The 23,053-nt window shown below is 38.5% G+C and overlaps 1 protein-coding gene across 1 annotated transcript in view; it reads left to right on the forward strand.

Moving 5' to 3' along the window:
• The window catches only part of LOC108091976 (acetylcholine receptor subunit alpha-like 1), a 54,272-nt gene extending 39,226 nt beyond the window's left edge, over positions 1–15,046 (forward strand). Inside the window, exons 3-9 of the mRNA XM_017191386.2 lie at positions 447–491; positions 2,665–2,774; positions 8,661–8,841; positions 10,856–11,316; positions 11,561–11,772; positions 13,084–13,385; positions 14,828–15,046. Of these exons, the coding sequence (XP_017046875.1) occupies positions 447–491; positions 2,665–2,774; positions 8,661–8,841; positions 10,856–11,316; positions 11,561–11,772; positions 13,084–13,385; positions 14,828–15,034 (1,518 nt within the window). The 3' untranslated portion in view covers positions 15,035–15,046. The remainder of the gene's footprint in view (positions 1–446; positions 492–2,664; positions 2,775–8,660; positions 8,842–10,855; positions 11,317–11,560; positions 11,773–13,083; positions 13,386–14,827) is intronic.
• Positions 15,047–23,053: the final 8,007 nt, after the last annotated feature.

Here is a 23,053-nt window from a genome sequence, read left to right on the forward strand (position 1 = left end):
ATAAATTGATTAAAGCTCAATGACTGACGGAGAAGAGGAGTGCAGCTCACTGGAAGACATCCACAAACAGATGCCACGATGCCACTCGCCCCAGTTTGTGTCTCCCCTCGACTTCCTCCCCTCGAAGCACTTTAAAATAGATTTGTTAAGCGACAAGAGTCGCTTCCACTGCATCTGAAGAGGAAGTGGATGTGGATGGGGAAGTGGAAGTAAAAGGGGATCTCCTGCCGCGGGGGGAGAACAAGTTCACTAAAACAACATTTTGCCGGCGCAGCGATTCCTATTTGATGGTCTCCGCCACTCGATGGAGGAGCTGTCAGAAAACCCCACTCACAATTCAATTCAGTTCCGCACAAGTGGGACGGGACTGTCAGCGTTAAATTAATGAAACTCTTGTTAACATTCGAGTCTAACAAATCTCTTCGCTTTGTCTCGTTTATTTGCAGAATCTGAAGAATCAGATTATGACAACCAATGTCTGGGTGGAGCAGGTAAGTTACTATCCAACTACAAAAAACCAAATGTGCACAAACAGAGATTGAGATGCATATAGTATGTATAAATTCATGCGTTATTCAGTGCGGGTTTGCTCAACTGTGATTTGGCTTTCGAGAAACATGAATCTACCATTTGCCATTTGCATGCCTCGCTGACGACGAATGCAAAATAATTTGTGCCCGCCAATTTCAACGCGCTCGCATTATGCCAAACTTCTAACTTGGCCAAGTGGCCCAGCTCCATTTCCCAGGACCGCTAGGATAACCAGGACCAGCAGGACCAACAGGACCACTTCCACTTCCAGTTCCTGTCCTCTTGCCACTCTGCATGTCCATTGGCTTTGCACTAATGCGGCCACCAGAAGTTAGCCAAAAAAAAACCAGAGAAAAAATCCAGGAAAAAAAAAGAGGACAAGAGGAATATCAATTGGTCCGAAATCCGACTTTTATCCCAGCTGCTTTTAAACACTCGCGCGATGGGGGAAAACAAAGGGGACTTTAAAGTTTTCCGCTTTTGCATAAAACATGCACAGCAAATTCATCGCACACAAAATGCAGTCAATAGTGCAAGCAGCTTAGTCAAAGTATTTGGTTTGACAATTCACTAAAACCCAAACCGAACACAATAACAAAAGCGGAATTCAAAATTATACATAAATTATGCATTTGCCGAGCAATTTGCGATAGTGTGCATCTGTATTTGTTTTAGCCAAATGCGAATCTACATAATAGACCTCATTATTGGGGTGTGCCTGTCACTTTGGGTACTTAAATTTAATTTAAAATGGAAAAGCAAAATACGTTCAGTTTATTTTATGCGTTATACGTTGAAAATAAGCTAAATTTTATGTTCAATATTCAGGAATACTTTCTGATTTTTGGAAGAGGTCATGTACATTATATAGGCATACTATTTACTTAATATAAATTAGAGTGACAGCTTATAAGTACTTAGGTACTATGTTTTGCAGTAAGTTTATGCCTTTAGTTGTTTTCGTCTTTGGTTTCGTGGTGTGCCAAGCCCATTTATAAATAGGTTGCATTCTGTCAATAAAGCCGCAAACGCTTGCGCACGTAGAACCATAAATGCTGCAGTTTATTTGGCAAACGCATTTGGGATTTGCACCCGAATTTAAGCAGACGGGTAACCGCAATTAAATGAGCAATATTTCCAATCGTATCGCTAGAAACTAGGTTATTACGTTTATTTATAGTCAAACAATTTCTATGTTTTCGAACAAGTGAGGTTCTTCTAAGATAAATAGCCAATTTTCTTTGCTCGAGAATCACTACTTGATATAATTGCTCGAATTCATGTAATCACAATTGAAACACGATTTCGTGTGTAAGTCGGATCAATATAAACCCGGTTGGGGATCCCGCTCTGCAATTATATTTGCAATTATCGGGAATTTCATGCTTGGTCAGCACGAAAGCGAGACTTCTCTTCTCTGTGGGCGTCCATAAAACCCCAACCCCGATATCAGCCATCTTAATCCCCAGTGGGATGGCTCCCAGTTGGCGTGGCCGTATAAATACATATATGGAAAGTGGCAATCAACATAATTACAGTTATGCGTATAAGCAATAAAAAAGCAAGTCGGGGAAAGGCTAAAAGATTCAAGACTAGCAGATACCCCATAAAATGGAATTGTAACTTTTATCAGCAATCTGAAAAAAATTCATTCCAAATGAAATATCAATTGAGCTGGTGATTGTCTGAAGAATAAGAGTATTATTTATCATCTTAATAAATCATCTTTATATTCTTATTAAGAAAACTCCCATGTATAGTATCTCGATAAACCAATATACCCCGCAGAAAAAACAATACTCTGTGTTCAGGCATAGAGGCCAACATTGAAGTACAATTGTATTATGAAAATGTAATTTAATGCCAACAGCTTAGCGACCAATGAATTAATGCATAATTAATGAAATTGAAATTGCAGCAATACACGAGTTAAACGCCCTGAACCGCACTATAAAATATTCATAAATATTCACAATAGCTGAGTGTGCACATATTTTCTAATTTTTTACCCTATCTGTTTATTTTTTCTATTATTCATGGCAATCAAGCATGAATAATGGCCATTTTCATAGCTGTATCTTTGTTGTTGCTATTATGCTATAAGGCTTTACAATGTGCATTTTGCAATTGCAGGAATGGAATGACTATAAATTGAAATGGAATCCGGATGACTATGGCGGCGTGGACACGTTGCACGTACCCTCCGAGCATATATGGCTTCCGGATATTGTGCTCTATAACAAGTAAGTGCCAAACTAATTTTCACCCAGCTCATCGGTTTGAGGCTGGCCTGCCTGGAGGGTTTTCCCGGGCTTTCCCGGCCTTTCCCCGGGATCCTCGTGGGCCAAATCCCGCCCTGGAGCCACTTGGCCATTTGCATAATTGCCTCGAATGGGGGCGGCTGTATAAATCAGAGCGCCAAACTGTGCTCCTTCGCTAGGCCATTTATCAGGCGATGATTAACGTATTTTTATTTCAATGTAACTTGAGCGTTGCGGTTGCTTTGCGGGCTTTCCGCTTTTCGGGCTTTTTGGGTTTCCCCAGAGGCTGGCCAAGTGTCCTGGGGAGGTCCTTTTGGCCCCCAGTCTTCAGTTTTGAGTCCACTGCTCTCAAATTGAACGCAGCGAGAGCTGGCTCGGTATAATTATTATAATTTGCTGGAGTGAAGCCAATTAGAGGACAGGGATCGAAATGAATCCAGCGATACAAGAGCAGTGGAACATGTAGAGGATTTAAAAAATGAATTCGCGGCACCGCAATTAAGTTAACTAATTAAAAATAAAAGAAGAGAAGCCCACTTCAACCTTTTGGATAGAAATTTTAAAGTAAATGTTAATGGTACAAAAATATTAATTTGTGGCTTTACAGAAAAATCATATTATTTAATATTAAACAAAATCTTTACCTACATATTTCTCAGAAGTTATATGCTTATATTTGCCAAAAATTATTTACAAGGACAAAGCGGTATTAAATGTCACTAAGTATTTATTTTTGGGTTGTGAAATGATTTAGGAATCCTTTTTCGAGGACTTCTGCCCACTGTCCGACTGTTCAGCGTGGTTGCCAGGACACTTGACTTGCCGATTTGCCAAGCTGCCAGCGGAGCTCCTTCCGCCAGCAAACAGGACGCCAGGACATCGGTCAGGATATCTTGGCCGAGGCTGGCGTTGATGTTGTTGCTGCGGCAGATCGGCTTACGCGCTTTATGGGCCCTTTATGTGAGTCGATGGTACTTTTTTACCCCACCAACTTGGCCGAGAGAACTATACGCATAGCATGGCAGACTTTCGGGGTGTTTCGCTGGCTGTCGGTGTCATAAAAAGTCGTAATTTATTGCTTGGAAAAAGCTTAAATTTCATTTGCCAACGAACGAACGACAAAAGCATTGTATAGTAACTATAGAAACAGGGAGCGGGTGTTACTCGAACACCATGGGTGTTATATCGCCGGCTTTGGTCGTTGAGACGCTCTTTTTTTAAACTGCAAATAATTTGTACGCACCATAATGAAGCGATGCCCCAGCTTTGTTGCCGCATAAAATTGAACTTGAAGTGTCCTTTGTGTCGTCGCACTTAATTGTGGCGCGTGTTTTTCCTTCTCCAAATGCCAATCGAAATGGCCTGGCCAAAGTCCATTTAATTTAGTGGCAAGTTAAGGTGATGGCTTACGACGGAACGTTTTTATGGCATTCCGCAAGAAGAATCTCGGCAAGAAGAGAATCTGAGCCAAATTCATAAAAATTAAATGAATGATAGTCGAATATTTATCTTGTCGGCTTTTAATGTTGCCGCAAGGATAATAAACGTAAGTCCAAAGTCAATATCAATATCCTGGCTGTTGGGCTGGCTCTCACTTTGATTTGTTTACACTCGGAGCCTTGAAGCAAACAGTGTCGGGTTGAAAATTTATGCAGAAATTAAGCGTCAAGCATTGCTGGGCAGCACAGGAAAAGCTGGAAAAGCTGGTAAAAATAAAACACATTTCTGCGTATGTTTCGCACTCGTTGGCTGTAATTTTAAATGCAAATACATGTGTGCAGCCGTAGGAGGAAAAACGCGTTTATTGTCACACTCACACATCTGCGCAACAAGGACGATGGCAATCTATTTTACGATGCAACTTTTTGTGTGAACCAAGAGAGGGGTGGGGGGAATTCCCCTCCTGAAGCGCCCATTTGTATGCAATGAAAAATGTTTAATTGTCTGCTAAACGCGCTCTGGCAGCGAAATAAATAGTTGGCCGGGCTTTGTAAATGGCCCGAATTTGTGCCGGCTGGCCACCACAAATACCTGCATGCGTGCGCCACTCGGAGCGCAAAAATACAAACGCACATTCAGGGCCAAACATTCCGGCCACAAAAGAATTCGCTACAAGCGTCAAAAGTTGTTATTTATTGCCAGCGGGTTGGCATTTGGTCGTGTTTCGCCCAAATGTCCAAATGCCACAGCCAATTGCAAAATTGTTGGTAACATTTTGTTAATTTGTAATTGCAATTATCCGTTGCATTTGTTTTGCACTCAAGTAGCCTCCTGGGAGGCTGGCGAAATTATCTATTCGCTTGTGAGCTCATCAAATGCACACAATCAAACTCGTCAGACGTGACTGCCAAATTTCACTGTGACAGCCAAAACCAACTACCGCTTAAATAGGAGACCCAAACCCAAAACCCCGACACACAACCATTTCCCTTGGCCCCATTTGGCCCACTGTTTGTATTTGTGAAAGCCGCTTAATTCCAGCAATTAATTTTCATGTTGATCCAAGAAATTAAAATCGCACTCGACTGACTCAAGACCCCGGCTTCGGTTTTGGCCCCATAACCGAGCTTACTCCGGCCGCACTTAGTGGTTTATGTGACTGGTTATTATTCCGGTTAGCCATGGCTCCACACATTCCGCATATGAGTTTATTTGGGGGCCTATAGAATAATTACTGTTGGTCTGGATGGAGGGGAAACAATAGCTTTTCGGGATTGGCACTGTCATCTAAATTAGTTGATTAATTTACTTTAATTACTTTTGATATATGTTTATAAAATATTTTGATATATTATTTGTATATAAGAGGAAGTTGTTAATCGTATACTTCTTATAAGCATTTAAAGAAATATTTTTAATAATGTTAGCGTATCTTAGATGAGTTTATTTCAAACCTTTTAACCTTTTTCAATTAATTTTTGTAATTCAAATTTTTGTACTAATTCTTAAATAAAAACTCTAATCGATTGCGTAAACGTGCCAAATAAATGATCAACTAAAGTTTAATTTCCTGTGCAAAAATGAGTCTGGTCATCGCGTTTAAAACAGATTTAAGGGCGCACCCATATGCCCTATTTGGCTGGAAAAATAATCCCACTAAGCCCTCACACACACAGATACACCCAGAAACACACTTACACACACCCACTCATTCATGGGCAAAACGCATTACCATTTTGAGATGCCATATTAGCAGAATGCCATAAATCTCTGGCTGGGCATTAGGACCGCTCCAACCGATCCGACCGCTCAGACCGCCCGTTAGCCACATTCGGGGATCCCTTCCTGCACTCGCCGTACTATTCCCAAAGTGCTCCACTCTGGCTTTGTTTTCTTTAATTAAATGAATGTTGTTGACAACTTTATTATCAGCTGAACTTTTGCGGGGCCCGGACTTCCAGCGAACTGTGGGCCACACCCACAGTTGAATCAGAATCAGGAACAGGAGCCGCAGCCACTTTAATTCTATTATTGTATGTTGCTAGATGGGCGTCTGGTTGCTTCCCCCACTCCCCCACATCCTTTCTCCTTTCTACCCCAACTCTCTCTCCTGTTTCTTCCACCACCACCAGCCCATTCCGTATCTATGATTCTTTTTCAACTGCTGTTGGCTTTTAGTTTTTAGCATGAAAGCTGACGACAACTGCGTTGAAATCAAAAGAAACGAAATAAAATTTCATTATCTTTCATTAGATTTATAAAAATAAAAATGGCGTGGAGAAATACGACGAGGAACGAGGGGATGGGTTGAAGTACAAGGAAGACAAAGGCAATGGATGGCTGGCTGGATGGGAGGGGAAAGGAGAGGAAGGGGAGGTTAAAGGGACAGGAGTAGGGAATCAGTAGCAGCGGCAACAAAGTCAGCAAAAAGTTTTTCTTGCCCGGCAGCGGGTTGCCAACTCCCTTGATTCCGTCACGGTACAGTGGAGCCAACTGGAAACTGCCAACTGCCATCAATAATTCACGCTGCCCACTTACGTACGTAAAGTAGAAATCCTTAAACTTCAAACTCTAAATCAATCAATTATAAATAAAACAAATTAGTTGATTTATCGCACGAAACGGGTTGGTTTTCGGTAGAAAGCATTTTGGGCGTGCATTATTAGTCGTCTTATTTATTGGCTAATAAATTATATCGATTTTGGGTTATTTATGGCTTGTTTACTTCCAAAATTCAACTTCCTATTTAAAGAGTGTTTTCCGGAATAGTAAAACAAAAATGTAAGTTTAAATTGTCTTCTAAAGCATTAGTAATACGAGCTAAAAATATTGAGGTTAAAACACAAACAGACAAAATATTTATAGGTAACTAAAAAGTTTTTTGCGATGAAGAAATTATTTACTATTATTACTATTATCAAGTATTTTTGTTTTATTTCTTTTTATCTTAATTGAATGTATTATTATAAAAATTTTTATTTGTCGACTTAACTAACTTTTCTACATGACTTATTTGATACCAAATAAAAGCTTAAGAAGGTATGGGAATTTATATTAAATGTGATATAACATAGTTCAGTTCAACTTTGAATAAATAAGTTTTTAATTGTATTAAGCCCACTGTAGACCGCTTCGATTTCTGGCCTGCAAACTTTGACTGGGCCCAAAGAGCACTGAGCAGTGAGCACTGAGCACTGAGCACCGAGCAGAGATACAAAGATGGCGAACGCTGTGCGGCGCTGAGATTAACGCGCTGATAGACGCGGCAGGCGCCGTCGGCTTTGCCAGGATAACTGCCAGGACCGCAACGATGACACTCATACGCCTCGTTGTCCGGCTTCTCTACAGATATATCTATATATATATACGTATATCTATATATATATATTTGTGTGTGCCTGTCGCTCGCTCTCTGTATGTGAATCACCGTTAAGATAATGGCTGCAATTGCGGTGACCCCCAGGCGTGGTTTTGACTTTTTTTCGGTTTCGGTTATAAACTTTTGTTCTCTTTGTTGATTTTCTTTCTCTGTCGCCCGAGACTCCTGTTCTCACTCTCCCCGCTCCCTATCTTCCCCCTTCCATCTTCCCTTTTAATCTCCATCTCGCTCCCCTGAGCCTCTGTTTTTGTATGTGTGTGTGTGTGTGTGTGTGCACTGCCGACAGCCATTTTAAATGGTTTTTAGCCATTAATGGTTGCCCGTTGCTCTCGTTTTTGCTGTTGTTGTTGTTGTTGTTGAAGCTCCTGCTGCCACTGCCACTGCCAAACTGCTGTTGTTGTAATAACATTTTAAAATGCTTTGCTTTCGGATTTAGATTTAGTGTACGTCTCTCTGGCCATTGGCCATCGCCATCGCCAGAGGAGTCGAAAAGGACCTTGTTGCTAATGGACCAACGTCCACAGCCGCCGATTCTATATGCCAGATATAGGGGGGCGTGGCCCCTCCCCAATGGGAATCTGCAGGCGAACCCAGCATTAGCCGCAGTTTTTCCAGTCTAAAATGAATTTGTAATTAGAAGCTAAAATGTATTTTTAATTAGTTCGGCACTTTTAGTCGTTCCTGTGCGGAGAAAAACATTTTGTGGGTGAAATGGGAAACTCTGTAAACGTAAAAGGCTAAACAAAACAAGTAAAGTTTTCTGCCATAAAATGAGGATAAAGTAAAGTAATTATTAAAAGAACTTAGCAGTTTAGTTTTTATTACAATATTACCCCATTATACTTTATCTTCCTGATAAACCCGCTAAATTTATTTGATAACCGAGAATCAGCCATTTCATCTCAGATAAATGTGATGTATCCTATAACATCAATGCCACATAAATCATATCGATTTTGTGCGCTTTATTAATTCTGTTCCACATGCAAAAGCACAGTGAAAACAAGAAAATGTAATATGCCTTTCCATCTTTTCTTTCTTCTTTGCAGCGCCGATGGCAACTATGAAGTGACAATAATGACAAAAGCAATTCTTCATCACACGGGCAAAGTGGTGTGGAAACCGCCCGCCATTTACAAATCCTTTTGCGAAATTGATGTCGAATACTTTCCCTTCGATGAGCAGACATGTTTCATGAAGTTCGGATCCTGGACCTACGACGGTTACATGGTGAGTGTGGAATTGGGGATTTCGGGGATTTGGGGAAGAAGGACCAGCAATCCACCCTAAAAAAAGAGGACCGGCAACAGCTGGCAACCCTGGCCACGAACAGATTATGCCTCAGCCCATCAATCAAAATCGAAGCGAAATAAAACCCCGAACGAGGCTTAGGCTTCGGTTTTGATTCTCTCTGACGACTGAGTGCTAATCAAACGATGCTCCCACTCGATTAAAAAAACATTAATTTAAAAGAAAACCCCTCCGTTAAACGACTATTTAAACATGTTAAAATAATGGAATTGAACGTTTTTTACAATTCACTCGGGTGGATTTCGTGGTTAAATATGTGCTCCTCTTTTTGTTCGGGATCTGCCGTTAATGTTTACTTTGTTTTTTACACTTGTACACTTGACACGTTTCACTTGCTGTCATGTGATAAATCAAGGCGACTCCCCATTTTCCATGCACATGCGTGTGTGTGTGTGTGATTGTGTGTATTTGTGAGATAACAGCTGGCAGCTGCGTTTAATGAACCAGCCACGCCCACGCCTTTTGGTAAACTTTTTCGACACTGAACTTGGAAGTTTCGAAGCTTACGATACCTAGTAATAATGTTATAAGAAGATTAGGAACTTCTCAAAATGGCTATAAAACTTTTAAAGCTTGAGAAACACAATTTTTGACCTTAACAATACATTTTTAGAAATACTGCAGTCTTTGTAAATACAAAGAACTTACAAAAGTTAATAGCATTAAAACTCTTTTAAACAACCTTTACATAGTTGAATAAAATCTATCGAAAACCCATACACATTTCAAGTGTATTGGGAAAATATCCCGAGAGCAACACAACTGTTGCTTTGTTATATTCCGCCCCTTTCCTGTTGTTATTGTGTTCATTATGAGCAACAACGAGAAAAAGAACAAACGGAAGCGGGGGAAAAAATCGAAAAATGACAGCACATTATTCTACATATAAATTTTCGTTTTCCTCCCTTTTACGCATCACAAATTTCGAGCATGCTTCATTGACTTTCGACTTCCTTACAACTCGTATGGGTTGTGGAATTTTTCGGAACGACTTTTGGGCTTTTCACAATGTCAGCGAAATTGCAGGACGAGGTATTAATGACGACTGTCTCTGCCGCTTGAGAGGTTTATGTGTCCAATAAGTTTGACCAATACAAAATAAAGATGAATTTAAAGGGCAGAAAGATATTTAATGGTGATAAAGATTAACGATAATAGTAACAAGGAATTTAAACAGATGAAATCAGTAAAATAACTAATAAATATCAGTAAAAGCAATTCAGTTATTATTGATACAGAGTACCCTCCTCTGAAAAGAAAAAACCAACCACTGATAAATGAGCAACAGACAACAAATGACAAATCAAGCCGAATGGAAATGAAATAAAGGTTACAAGCGTAAATGTCATTTGTGTTTCGGTTCGCACGTGAGCCGAACTTATCTCGATTCCTGCCATCTGTCGCTGAGTTAGGATCCGGAACAGGAATAGGAACCATTCGCCATTCACCATTCACCTTTCACCTCTCACCCCCTTTCCCATCCAAGCGCCAAACAATTCTCCGTGCAATTGACGATTGTCAAAAATTTGTCAGAAAGTACGTTTTTCCATCACCTTTGATTTTTCCCAACCGTCGAGAAGGGAAGCGGTAAGCGACACTTGGGGCAAATGATGCCGAGGGAGTCTGGGAAAATGGGGCAACAAATCAACATAAATAGATGTATGATTGGCCTGGGTTCGTGTCGAGGCGAACAGGTGCAGCAGTTGCCAAAGTTTAGGCGTATAAATCAGCAAGTTTAAAGCAGGCAGCAGATGTGCCTCCCTATTGATTATCTCACTCTTAGATCAATGTAATCAAACACAAGTTATGGGAAAGTAATGCTCAATAAGGGTATATATTTTATATTTAAAATGATTAAGGGATATCAAATAATTTAGTTTAAAATATGTTCTTTTAAACCTATTTAAATTTTGGTATTTTTTTAATTTTACAGGTTGACTTAAGACACTTAAAGCAGACCGCAGATTCTGACAATATAGAAGTGGGCATCGATCTGCAGGACTACTATATCTCCGTGGAATGGGATATCATGAGGGTTCCGGCAGTGAGAAACGAGAAGTTTTACAGCTGTTGTGAAGAACCCTATCTTGATATCGTATTCAATCTGACACTTCGGAGGAAAACACTTTTCTACACGGTGAATCTGATCATTCCCTGTGTGGGCATCTCGTTCCTGTCGGTGCTAGTCTTCTATCTGCCCAGCGATTCTGGGGAGAAGATCTCACTCTGTATCAGCATTCTGCTCTCGCTCACTGTGTTCTTCCTCCTGCTGGCCGAGATCATTCCGCCCACCTCGCTGACGGTTCCGCTGCTCGGAAAGTATCTGCTCTTCACCATGATGCTCGTCACGCTCTCCGTCGTGGTCACCATCGCCGTGCTCAATGTGAATTTCAGGTGGGTGAAGCCAATTTGTTTCATAGGAAAAATACAGCAACATGAATCCAAAATAAAGAAATTATCAAGCTTTAAATTATAATAGATTTAAAACCACTTTAAAAGAGTCTTCCTAAAAACATAGCATACTTATTGGAGCAGTTTAAAGGGGGTTTAAAATCTCTAGACATTTTTATTACTAAGCTTTAAAAACATATGTTGTTTACGTTTTTAATCCTCAAATTTAATCCTTAATCCCTTCCAGATCTCCTGTCACGCATCGCATGGCGCCGTGGGTGCAGCGCCTCTTCATCCAGATCCTGCCGAAGCTGCTCTGCATCGAGCGGCCCAAGAAGGAGGAGCCCGAGGAGGATCAGCCACCAGAGGTGCTCACCGATGTCTATCACCTGCCGCCGGATGTGGACAAATTTGTCAACTACGATTCGAAGCGATTCAGCGGCGACTACGGCATTCCAGGTAAGAGAGCAGAACCCTCCTTCAATACAACAATGGTTTTCCTTTTGGCAAGGAGAATCCCTTTGGAAACCAGGGAAAAACTTTTCCGGCCTTTTTCCCGCTCCGCTTGGGCTTGGGAAAAAGTTTATGTGTAGAACTTTGCTTCTTGGGCTTCGTTGGCCGCTTTGCCTGTTCTCTTGCAGCTGGGAAATTTATGAATGTTTTCAACTGGCTTTAGTGGCCACATTACCAACGACGGTGCATACAGCGAGCAACGGGAAACTTGCAACTTCCCAGTTTATATTCCATTTTAAATATGCACAACAACATGGAAATTATATGCATTCAGACACACCACTTTATAATGATGCTGTGTTCGTTCGGGGGGGCGGTCGCAATAATTTATGACAATTAACAAGTGCAACGGCAAGGACGCCGGCCAAAAGGGAAAGTTTTTCGCGGCTTTATAAGTAATATATAAGTTACGAAAAATGGGTTTCACATTATTTTGTCACCGCCAACTGACTGCATTTAGATTACTCGTTAAAATGAAGTCAAAAGAAAAGAAGAGATATATTTTTAATCCCAAAAACAGATTGTAATTACTTAAAACCCCGCTCACATTTTAATAATATAGTTTAAATGATATTGCGTATACGCCATGGTGAGCAATTGTTTTAAGCTTACGGTCAACGAGTTTAATAATTTCTCCTTACGAGTGGCTTTCAAGGCGCGCGAAAAGAGAAAGGGAAATTGTAAAAAAGAAAAGAACTGAAACTTTGAAATGGCCCAGCGAAATAAATGGAAAACAGAATGCAGAAAACTATTTATTGAGTTTCCTTATTGTAAGCCCGGCCCTGAAGTCCTGCTCCTGTTGGTCCACCCTCGAGCTTGAGGGTCCTTTGTCCACTCACTTCCTTCGGGGCCATTGTGCCAAGGAGAATTGCGCCGAAGACAAAGCAGAAAAGTTGCAAATTGCATTTACAACTTTATTTGCCTAATGCTGTTAATGCTGGCAAAAACTTGCAAAAAATGGCCCACCGAATTGTGCTTTAATTCTTTATTAACTTATGTAAAGGTAGCTGCAATTGGTAATGTAAGTAACTTTATTCAAAGCAGGCTGAAATATTAAATTCTACAATAATCTTTTGAACCAAAATACAAAAGGCTGTTTCTTTTAGAGTTTACAATAAGTATTTCATTGATGAAATTTATGTCTGTTTTCAAGTCACATTGAGTGCTTTTTATTATTTTTAAGATATTACTTAACCCTTTTACATTAATCATCACAGTTTTCTTTACTTATAAATATTTTGTTCTTAATTTTTTTAGCACTACCTGCCTCGCACCGCTTCGATTTGGCCGCGGCGGGCGGCATCAGCGCCCATTGTTTCGCGGAACCCCCGCTGCCCTCCTCACTGCCACTGCCGGGCGCCGATGACGATCTGTTCAGTCCGTCGGGCCTCAACGGCGACATCAGTCCCGGCTGCTGTCCCGCCGCTGCCGCTGCCGCCGCGGCCGCCGCCGATCTCAGTCCGACGTTCGAGAAGCCCTACGCCCGCGAAATGGAGAAGACCATCGAGGGATCCCGCTTCATAGCGCAGCATGTGAAGAACAAGGACAAGTTCGAGAGTGTAAGTTAATACCTTATACTAATATACAATTAAAATCGTTTAAGCTAATTTCCTCTTATTTAATTTTAATATTAATTTCCTATCAAAGATCTCTCTTTTTAATTCGCGCAATAATTAAACACATTAAACGAATTACTAATAAACTAAACTAATAATCAAGTGCTGCATTATAATTGCTTAGTTTTCATAGGCAGACAATTTGCGCATTTAATGAGCTAAAATTATATAAACGAGAGTTTAGTTGTGCTTTGTTAAAAGTTTCATTTATTCAAATTACAATTATTTTTAATGTCATTAATTGCAAGCGAATATTTGAGATTATTGAAATTCCTCAAACTATAACTTTTGGTAGAGGGTAGTTTGTTTCAAGCTTTTGGAATTAAATTTTCCTCCCGCAGCTCGAATCAAAAATCACAATCGGTTTTGTTGCACAGCCATGCTGCAATTAATTTTCCATGCTGCGTGAAAGATTCAAATAATCCATGGCCACACCTTCGCACTTCCCCAAATCGAAATCGGTCGAATGCTCGACCCAAATGTCCAATCATCCGCAATGATTGTCTGGCAGTCGCAGCTGGAGCATCCAGACCGGGCCCAAACAGACCGGGCCAGCATGTCTGGCTCGGTGTTTACGTCTGCTCTTGATAACCCGCATTATGGCTCCGACATCCGGACCGTAAAAACCCCGCCGAATCAGCCCAGAAAAACTAACCCAAGCCGGTTAAATCACGTTGCCTGCGTCCCCTCTAATCAAAAATCGTAAACGGCAACGAGTTGGCTGCGCGGATCCTGTTTCGGATCACGGTGGTTCAGTTAGTCCTGGTGGTCCTTTTGGGTCCTTTTCGTCCTGGCGTTGCCAAGTGAAGTGCAATCGGTCTGTCGCCACCGTTTGGAGTTGAGTGATTGAGTTGTTTGTGCGCAAATACGAAGAGTTTGCAACATGCGGTTCCTACGCTGCAGCAGTTTGCCATTTGTCGGCGAGTTGCTGCCTCTGCAATCGGTTGCATGTCTGCGTGTGTGTATATGTATGTATATGGCTTATATATGTGTATGTATGTATGTCTGGGGGTGGCATCCAACTGGCATCCACGTTTGCTCTGGAACATTTCAATTTAACTGGCGAAGCCAGAACCGCAAATCTGATTTAGAACTGCAAAATCCATTTTATTAGTTTTCGAACGGCGAAATGATTAATGAAGATGGTCAGCCAGAAAACATATACATTGATTTAAAGCGATGTTGAAATTTATATAACCAAATTATACAAGTGTTTGTTAGGAACTATTTGAATTTAACAGATTTTAGATTTAAGCATTGCTTTCCCGAGTGCACACATATTTTAAGGAATCATGGTTATCTGAATTCTGAATTGAAAACGATTCTATTTTGTCACCTTCCTTATAATCCCCTACTGATATCTGATTTATCCAATTACCTTGCAGGTCGAGGAGGACTGGAAGTACGTTGCCATGGTGCTGGATCGCATGTTTCTGTGGATCTTCGCGATCGCTTGCGTTGTTGGCACCGCGCTAATTATCCTGCAGGCGCCCAGTCTTTACGACCAGTCGCAGCCGATCGACATACTCTACTCGAAGATCGCCAAGAAGAAGTTCGAGCTGCTCAAGATGGGCAGCGAGAACACCTTATAGCGACCACTTGGGTTCGCGGCCGGCTGGTGGAATCTAATCATCAGCTCGCTGCGGACCCTGTTCGCCGCTCGTGACGATGACCGTGGATAATATACGATGAGCCACACCATGAGTATTTCCTCGGCGCTTTACAACACTAACAACAGTAGCAGCAACAGCAACAACAGCAGTGACAGTGGCAGTGTCATCGGCAGTGTTGTGAAGGCCATTGTGAGTAGTGTTGCGAGCGCCAACGAAACGGATGACTCGTGGAGCACATCATCGTAGGAAACGCGAGGCGAGTGAAGCGAACATTGCGAAATGAATTGAGAAACAATCGAATGGAAGGCAAGTTTTTGGAGCACTTGATCAAAATATGTATGTAATGTAATGCGAGAGAGTTGTAGTGTTGATTAACCGTGACAGTGCTGGAAAGCGACGCAAGCCACAAGATCGAAGCGGAGCGGAGCTTAGTTAGTAAGTTTTTTGATGTACTTGATGTAGGATTGTGTGGGTCGAAGGAGTTCAGGTGGCTTGCGGATCCACAAAGATCCTCGGGCCAGTGTTGTAAAAAGCATATGGAGTTTTGTAAGTTATATTGTATTTTTGAGCGCCAAAAAGTTCCTTGTTACATCTTTTAGTTTTAAAGTTCCACACAACACACAAGAACAACAACAACAAACAAGAAGAAAAACAAATGAAAATGTTTTAAAATTGCATTTTAAATTTAAATCTGACTGCATGTGTTCAGTGCGTGAGTGTGGGTGCGTGTGCGTGTGACAGCGTGAGTGTGTGCGTGCCAATATATACATATGGAGAAGAAAATCAATTTTAATTGTTTATTTATTTGTGCATATTTTTCACATTATTTTTAGCAGTGCAAAAACAAAAAACACAGAGAAATTGCGCCCACGCTGAATGGGTAAAATTAAATTGCATAAAATTCCAATCTATTTTTAGCATTAATAAGTAAAGTAAATACGATAAACTACATTTAATTAGCCAATAAGTCGTAACTAGTTGTAGCTAAGCAAATCTAGTATTGAATTAAATTTAATATTAAAAAAAAAACACGAAGTCCGACAAATCGGTTCGTAAGAAGCGCGAAATTCTGAAATAAATTTAGTTGAATGTTGATACAAGCGAGTCGTCACATTTTTAAAACCACACATTTTTACTAACCACTACTGGCAACGCAAACACAAACACAAACACACAGACACACACATAAATATATATATTATATCGTGCAAGCATACATATAGATATATAGAGTACGTAAACGTATTTATAGGATTGCAGCTAGTCGGATCACAAAACAACGGAAACACACAAAACAATTTCAATTAAAAACACGCACACCGACAAACAGACACGGCGGAAAACAAGTAACAATAACTAAAGCGAATTGCTGTTTGGCAAGCACTTTGTGTAGTTTGAAGCCATTTAAATCAATTAAATTATTGCGTATAATACAAATTCCATTCTCACTCAGTAGTTTGCATTCATGGCAGTTTGATTGTTTGATTGTTTACCCACCACTCCATTTGTTTATTTAGCAGCTCCATTTTGCACCCACTCACTCACTTAACCCGCCGTTTTGTAGTTTTCCGTACTCATTATGCATTCATCGGAGCATACGGAACGTTCAGAAACCTTTGGCAAGTTCAATTTAAAATAAAACTTTTTAATTACTTTCAACGGGCCACGCGAGTGCTGTTCTGAGTTCTGAGTTTTGGTTTCTGGCTTCTGAGGTTGGGGCTCTAGGTTCTGGTTTCTGGGCTCTGGTTTCTGGTTTCTGGCCATTCCAATAGCCTCGGTTGAGTGCCACACAGAAAACACCTTTAATTTAAAAGCCAAAGCTAACGAAACTTGCCACAAGGTTGACTGCCACGCCCACCAGCCCTCGCATTTTTGCCTTTGCATTTTTAATTGATTTTGCAAAAGTTTTCTGCCGCTGGAGCAACAAGAACAGTAAACATTAAGCAAATGCGAAAGCCACCGATGGATTTTCCTGGAGAGGAGGGGGTGGCGAAAAAAGGCGTGGCTGCCCCGCAAGGCATGCAACAAATTAAGTGCGGAATGCAATTTGCCGTTCTGTGTGCATAAGGGGGTATGTGTGAATAGTTAATAAAAAGCCAAGAGTAAACAAATACAGGCGCACACTTGCGATTACCAATGCAACACTGAGAAAAAATTTGTTTTTACCGCTTTCAACCTAACATTAATTCATTGCATATTTCATGATTATAGGTTTTTATTAAAAGGCTTTAAATATATTTATTTAAAGTACAATTAATGGTTTTAAAATATAAATTTGCAAATATGGATTACGGATCTAACTTTTTCCTAAAATTTCTCTATGTACACCCACTGCATAGCAACAAGAACTTGGCAAGCATAAGTGAAATCTTTACAAACTATTAGCAAAGAATGCCGCGACAAACGACATCGGCAACCCTGAGAAACCCTGCCAGGGTTGTCAAGCAGCCATTGTTGCTAGAAGCCTGAATGTAGCTGATTCTGCTGCTGGAAAGGACATTGTGCGTGCGAACCGGCAAAAGTTTAATTAAAATTCCTAATCGAAAATATTCTACATTTGTGAGTGTGAATTAATTAAAATAGTTTTCCGAGCCAACGATTGTGGCACAGTTTGAGCACACGGAAAAAGCAGAGGAGAAAGTGCAGCGGTAAAAGAGAGAGTGGCTACAAGATAAATTCCCTATTTCTTCGCTCCGAAATAGTTGGAAAAAGTGAAAGAAAAATTTAAAAATGTTCGTCTTTAAATATGAGAGTTTGCTTGGCCAACCATTAACATATTTTATTTATTCCTTGTACCATTTTCATTTTCCATTTCCCTGCCACAAAAAACACACAGACACAAACCACTATAGAGATAAAAAGGAGAAAAATTAAACAGGAAATCTAAATAGCGAATGCCATTTTGGGTGTATTAAAATGTAAAGTGCATAAAAATCAACAGTTAACATTTTTTAAATACTTAGCTATTAAACTAAACGTAATATAAAGCCTACAAAATAAACGTCGAATATCATAAATCAAATAATTAAATCCAGATGCGAGGACTAAATTTAGAACGAAAACAATGTCACACTTAAATTTAAACGATTAAATAAACAATGCAAAAAGCAGCAACAAAATTCACACAAATACAACCGTACATACATAATACACACACAGGCAGCATCGAAATATAAATTGTGCATCATATATTGAAAGTATTAAACTGAGCTTATAAAATGTAAACTAAAAATGTCACACAAGAAGTTGCTAACTAATATGAAAAAAAATGCGAAAACTATTTGACAACATTCTCGACTTCCGTTTTAAAAAGCGTATAATAAAAAAGTCTGAAAACAAAATGGAATATATACAACAAAAATATGAATAAATACATAGAATATGGAACACATGAACACATGACACCTTTTAAAATGAAAACCAAATAACCACTGATACAACGTAAAAACCTAGAAAAAATAACTGATGGCAACAAATTGTTCGGAGGGACAAAATGTTATTCAATAAAATGTCCGTACACACACACAAGTTTAAAATAAAAAATTCAACCCGCAGTTACCAGAGGAAAAAACGAAATATATTTTGTATGATAATGATAAAATCAGCTTTTAGTTCTCGGTTTCGTTGAGGTCTAAAATTACACTTCAAACTCATAGGCAAACAAATATCAACCATTTTTGGTGTGACCTGTAAATATTAAATATATTTGCTTAAGCTTTAAGTATGTTTATTTGATAAGATTTTCTCAAGTAATTTAGGTGTGCTGGTATAAGTTTTTGTTTAATGCATAAATATTGTTGTTGTAAGCTTCTTAATTTAAAACTATTTTGTACAAACTTCCAGCCTAACAAATCCTTTGTTATAGTTTTAGACAATCAACTATTAAAATATATTTAATGCAGCAAAGCGAAATGAAAACAAAGAACTAATGACAAGTAAATGGCGTAACTTTTCTGTGAATAAAATAAACTAATGAGGAAAAAACCCCAATAAAGCATTAAAGCATATTTAATCTTAATGTCACTATGGGAAAACCAAAAAAAAATACGAGAAAATGCGAGAAAGAACAATTAGACGAAATTCATTTCAACAAAAACCATTTATGTAAATTGTTTCACTTGGGAAATCGACACGCTAAAGCAAAAACTAAATAAATAGAGAAATAAATGAAAAACTCGTTTACCAAATAATAAAAGACACAAGGAAGAAAAATGGAGACACTCGAGAAAACAAAATCGAATTAACGTCAAATACATAGAAGTGTATATGCTCTCATTGGTTGTGTTTTTAGGTTATAAACAAATAGGTTTGGCTCTGTGTGGGTGTGTGGGCGTGTGCACACACACAAACACACGCGCCATCCGAACAAACAAAACAGACAAACAATCGTTCATTCAATCACTCAATCAGTCGGTCGGTCGATCCCAACCACGATCGGTCGGACATATAATTGTACAGTTCATTTTCCACATTGAGTCATATATATTAACGAATAAATTAAATTAACTTTAGCTACCGGCAAGCGGAGAAGGGCCGCGTTTATCTGTATATTATGCTAGTAATGTCAAACATTTTGAATTTGCCTTTTCGAATCGATTCTGTTGAAGTTTTTCTTAGGTTTCTAGCTAAATGTTTAGTGTGCTTGATATACAAAGGGTTAAGCAGTTAATTTAGGTAATCGAGAAGAAACCATGTAATTTAAATACTGCCACAAATAAGACGAAATGAAATGCAAATAGAACATATAGAAAATATACACATATATGTATCATCTATATATGATGCGAGTACGAGTATAATGATATACGAACTAGTTAAGTGCAAACAATTTTCAGAGTGTGTCCAAAGAAAAAAAAGGATAGAAGATGGATCCGATGTGAGGAATATGGCCACTCAGACTAGTCACATAAGGGTAGATCGTGCAGATCGGGGCTCGAAGTTAACATTGAAGCTAAGTACTAACTATTTAGGCCAGATACGAATAACTCTGTATATAACTAAAGTAACCACCACGAGACACACACACACACACAGCAATGCATACACAAACAGCACACAGTTGAAGCAGTTCATACCTGTATATAAAACTAAAGATATTGTGGGGCAAACGCCGATCACGCCGATCACTGATCGATCATTCAGCAAGCGAAAGAATTTATTTCCAGTAGAATTCATTTCTCGATTACAGTTAAAGCAGACAACGAACTTGTGTACTCACAAAACTTAGATAAAGCACAGGAAAATTCTTAAAAAAAATTAGTAAAGAAAACCATTAAACGGTTGCCGAATGAAATGTCCTTTAAAGATGTTAAAAAGCAGGGCTAATTTAAAACCACTTAAAACGATGAGAAAAAGCAAACTGTTTCAATCCGAAGTAAACTTTTAAATACAACTCAAGAGGTTTTAAATCACTACAGATTTCCCTGCCTTCCATTTCGATAAGGACTTTCATTCAAGGCTAATACGTGTTTCATTTTAACAAAACGAAAACAATTTTAAGGCCAGTCACACTTAGCACTTACAAATATCATAATTAGTTAAATGCGAGATAGTTATTAAACAAAATATATTAAAACGAGCAAAGTGGGATAACTAACGCAAAGTAATTACGATGAAAACAGGAATTTGAGGTATTTGATAAATATGCGGCTTGACCCTGAGATTCAAAAAACATAAAATCGTATGTCTTCCAATCAAAGGTCGTCTTTTGTAGCAAACACAACAAGAATCAAAGTCTGCGTATTGCTAAAGAAAAACAAATAAACAAAACAAATTGGAAGCAACTGTGGAGCTGATTAATGCAGAAATGCAGAATATTTAAACAACAAACAAAACACCCACACAAATAGAAACTCACTCCATCACACACACACTCACACACACATTCTGCACTGCAAACTCGATTAGCGAATAATCACCACATTCCCTTAAGGGTTAAAAGGAAAACAAAAGAGGACACCTTCTTCGGTTGACATGTAGAATTCCTCACAATCTCTCCCCTCGAACTCTGATCCATTTCGGTTCCCAGCAACTAATCAAGTACCTGACAATAGATGAACTACACTTTTCCAGAATTTCTAAGCACTCCACATCGATTCATCCCATGAAAGCTCGTCTTGTACATACAGTTGCCGAATGTTTTATTCAATTTGGCTAAGAAGTTTCCAAAGAGTTGGCTAGAAGTGAGGCAAATCAAAAACAAAAAACACGTAAATTAATTCATTAAAAACGGTTTCAATGACAGCTAGAAAATTTAGACACTGACACACAAGCACACATTTCAGAGCAATTAGCATTCCTCCCATGATTTATAGCTAATTTAATATGCTTTCTTATGTACAAATAAAAACCAGACATCTTTTGTAAAATATTTTCCAAGGCAAAAACAAAACAATATGCTAATTTTAGGTTCTCGCTTTTTCAATAGTCTCAATGATTCAAATATTCTTCAATGAAAGCATTTTTAGTGGTTTTCAAAACGTTGACTTCAGAAATTCGCAGATTTGCAAGCAGCACAAAACACACAAACCCTCAAAACTCACTCTCACACACACGAAAATAATCAGATATTTAATGCTTGTATGTATGCGTTTCGTATGAATCCGTGTGAATGGCATTGCATGTGTGTGTGTGCGAGAAGAAGCCAAAATCAAATGTATAAATTTCATAAACTAAAATCACTCGAGTATGTAAGAGTTGTACTAACTATATATATTTGGAAGTATATAGTACTTAGAGGTATACATTATGCATATACACCTGTATGTATATTTTTTGTATTAACTGTTAGGTGCCGTTAGTTTTAAGTGCTTTCGTTGCAAGTTTTGTGTAAATTTTCTTTCAATTCGTTCGATCAAGATATGAAAAGCAGAAATCAATTTTAGCGTCAAGATTTTTAACTCAAAAACAAATCAAAGCAAATCTTAAAGTCTTGCAAATCACTGGGGAAAACAACACCACGAATATTAAAGTTAAAGGTAAAACGCCCACGGGTTAAACTAACGACAACTTGCTTAAAAAACAAAGAAAAAAAATAAAACGAAAACCAAAAATATTACTAATAAATATACATACATATACGCAGTAAACTAAAGCCAGATACAAATAAAGGTATGGAATAATGAATTAGTTAGTCGTCCCGAGCGCTAACTAAAAATTCTACACAGAAATCAATTTTGACTAAATTGAAAATTTAGTTAAATGAAATCGCATAACGTAAGTAAGCTAAGTAACGGTAATCCATAAACAATTTATGTAAAATACTTGCAACTAAGAATAGGCTAAGCTAACTTTGACACTGCAAATCAAAGCAAGATCAGCAACAAGCAAACCTAAAGACAAGGTACACGAAAACAAATTTGTGCATCAGTAATTCAAATAAATGTGACACAATACTTAAACTTAAACGGAAAAGCGTTGCATTTACATTTCACATAACAAATACATGAGTAAATATATATGAAAACACTATATATATTAAATATATATTCAAAACTCTCTTGAACAACAAAAACAGCAAACATATTACATAACAACCGAAACTAAAGAATTACACTCACGCGCAGCCAGCAAGCAAACAATTGAACATTGAAAATTGATCAAAAATTAACAGATCATAAAATATAAAAAACAAAAAACAAGCAAAAAAAATTAACAAAATTGATAGAAGAAAAATAAATATGTTGACTAACACAACAATATAAAAAAGAATTGCATTAACAATTTAAATGTAAGACACTAAATAACGAACTTAAGCTAAACGCAAGAACAAATTGAAATAATAGCAACAATTGCGAAAAATAACACTAAAATTGAAAACAATTAAAAAAACGACAACACATTAAAAGAAAACAATTACTATATAAATAAATGTTACGCGTTATTAAATAAAGAAGAATGAAAATAATTTGTTTTAAAAAAAACCAAAATGACTTTTATATTTAATGGGGGTTTAAAATGGAGAGGCTCAAACTTACCATTAAAAAAAAAAACATAAAA

This window comes from Drosophila ficusphila, unplaced genomic scaffold, assembly GCF_018152265.1.
Source record: "Drosophila ficusphila isolate 14025-0441.05 unplaced genomic scaffold, ASM1815226v1 contig_791, whole genome shotgun sequence".
In the NCBI taxonomy this organism is placed as follows: Eukaryota; Metazoa; Arthropoda; class Insecta; order Diptera; family Drosophilidae; genus Drosophila; species Drosophila ficusphila.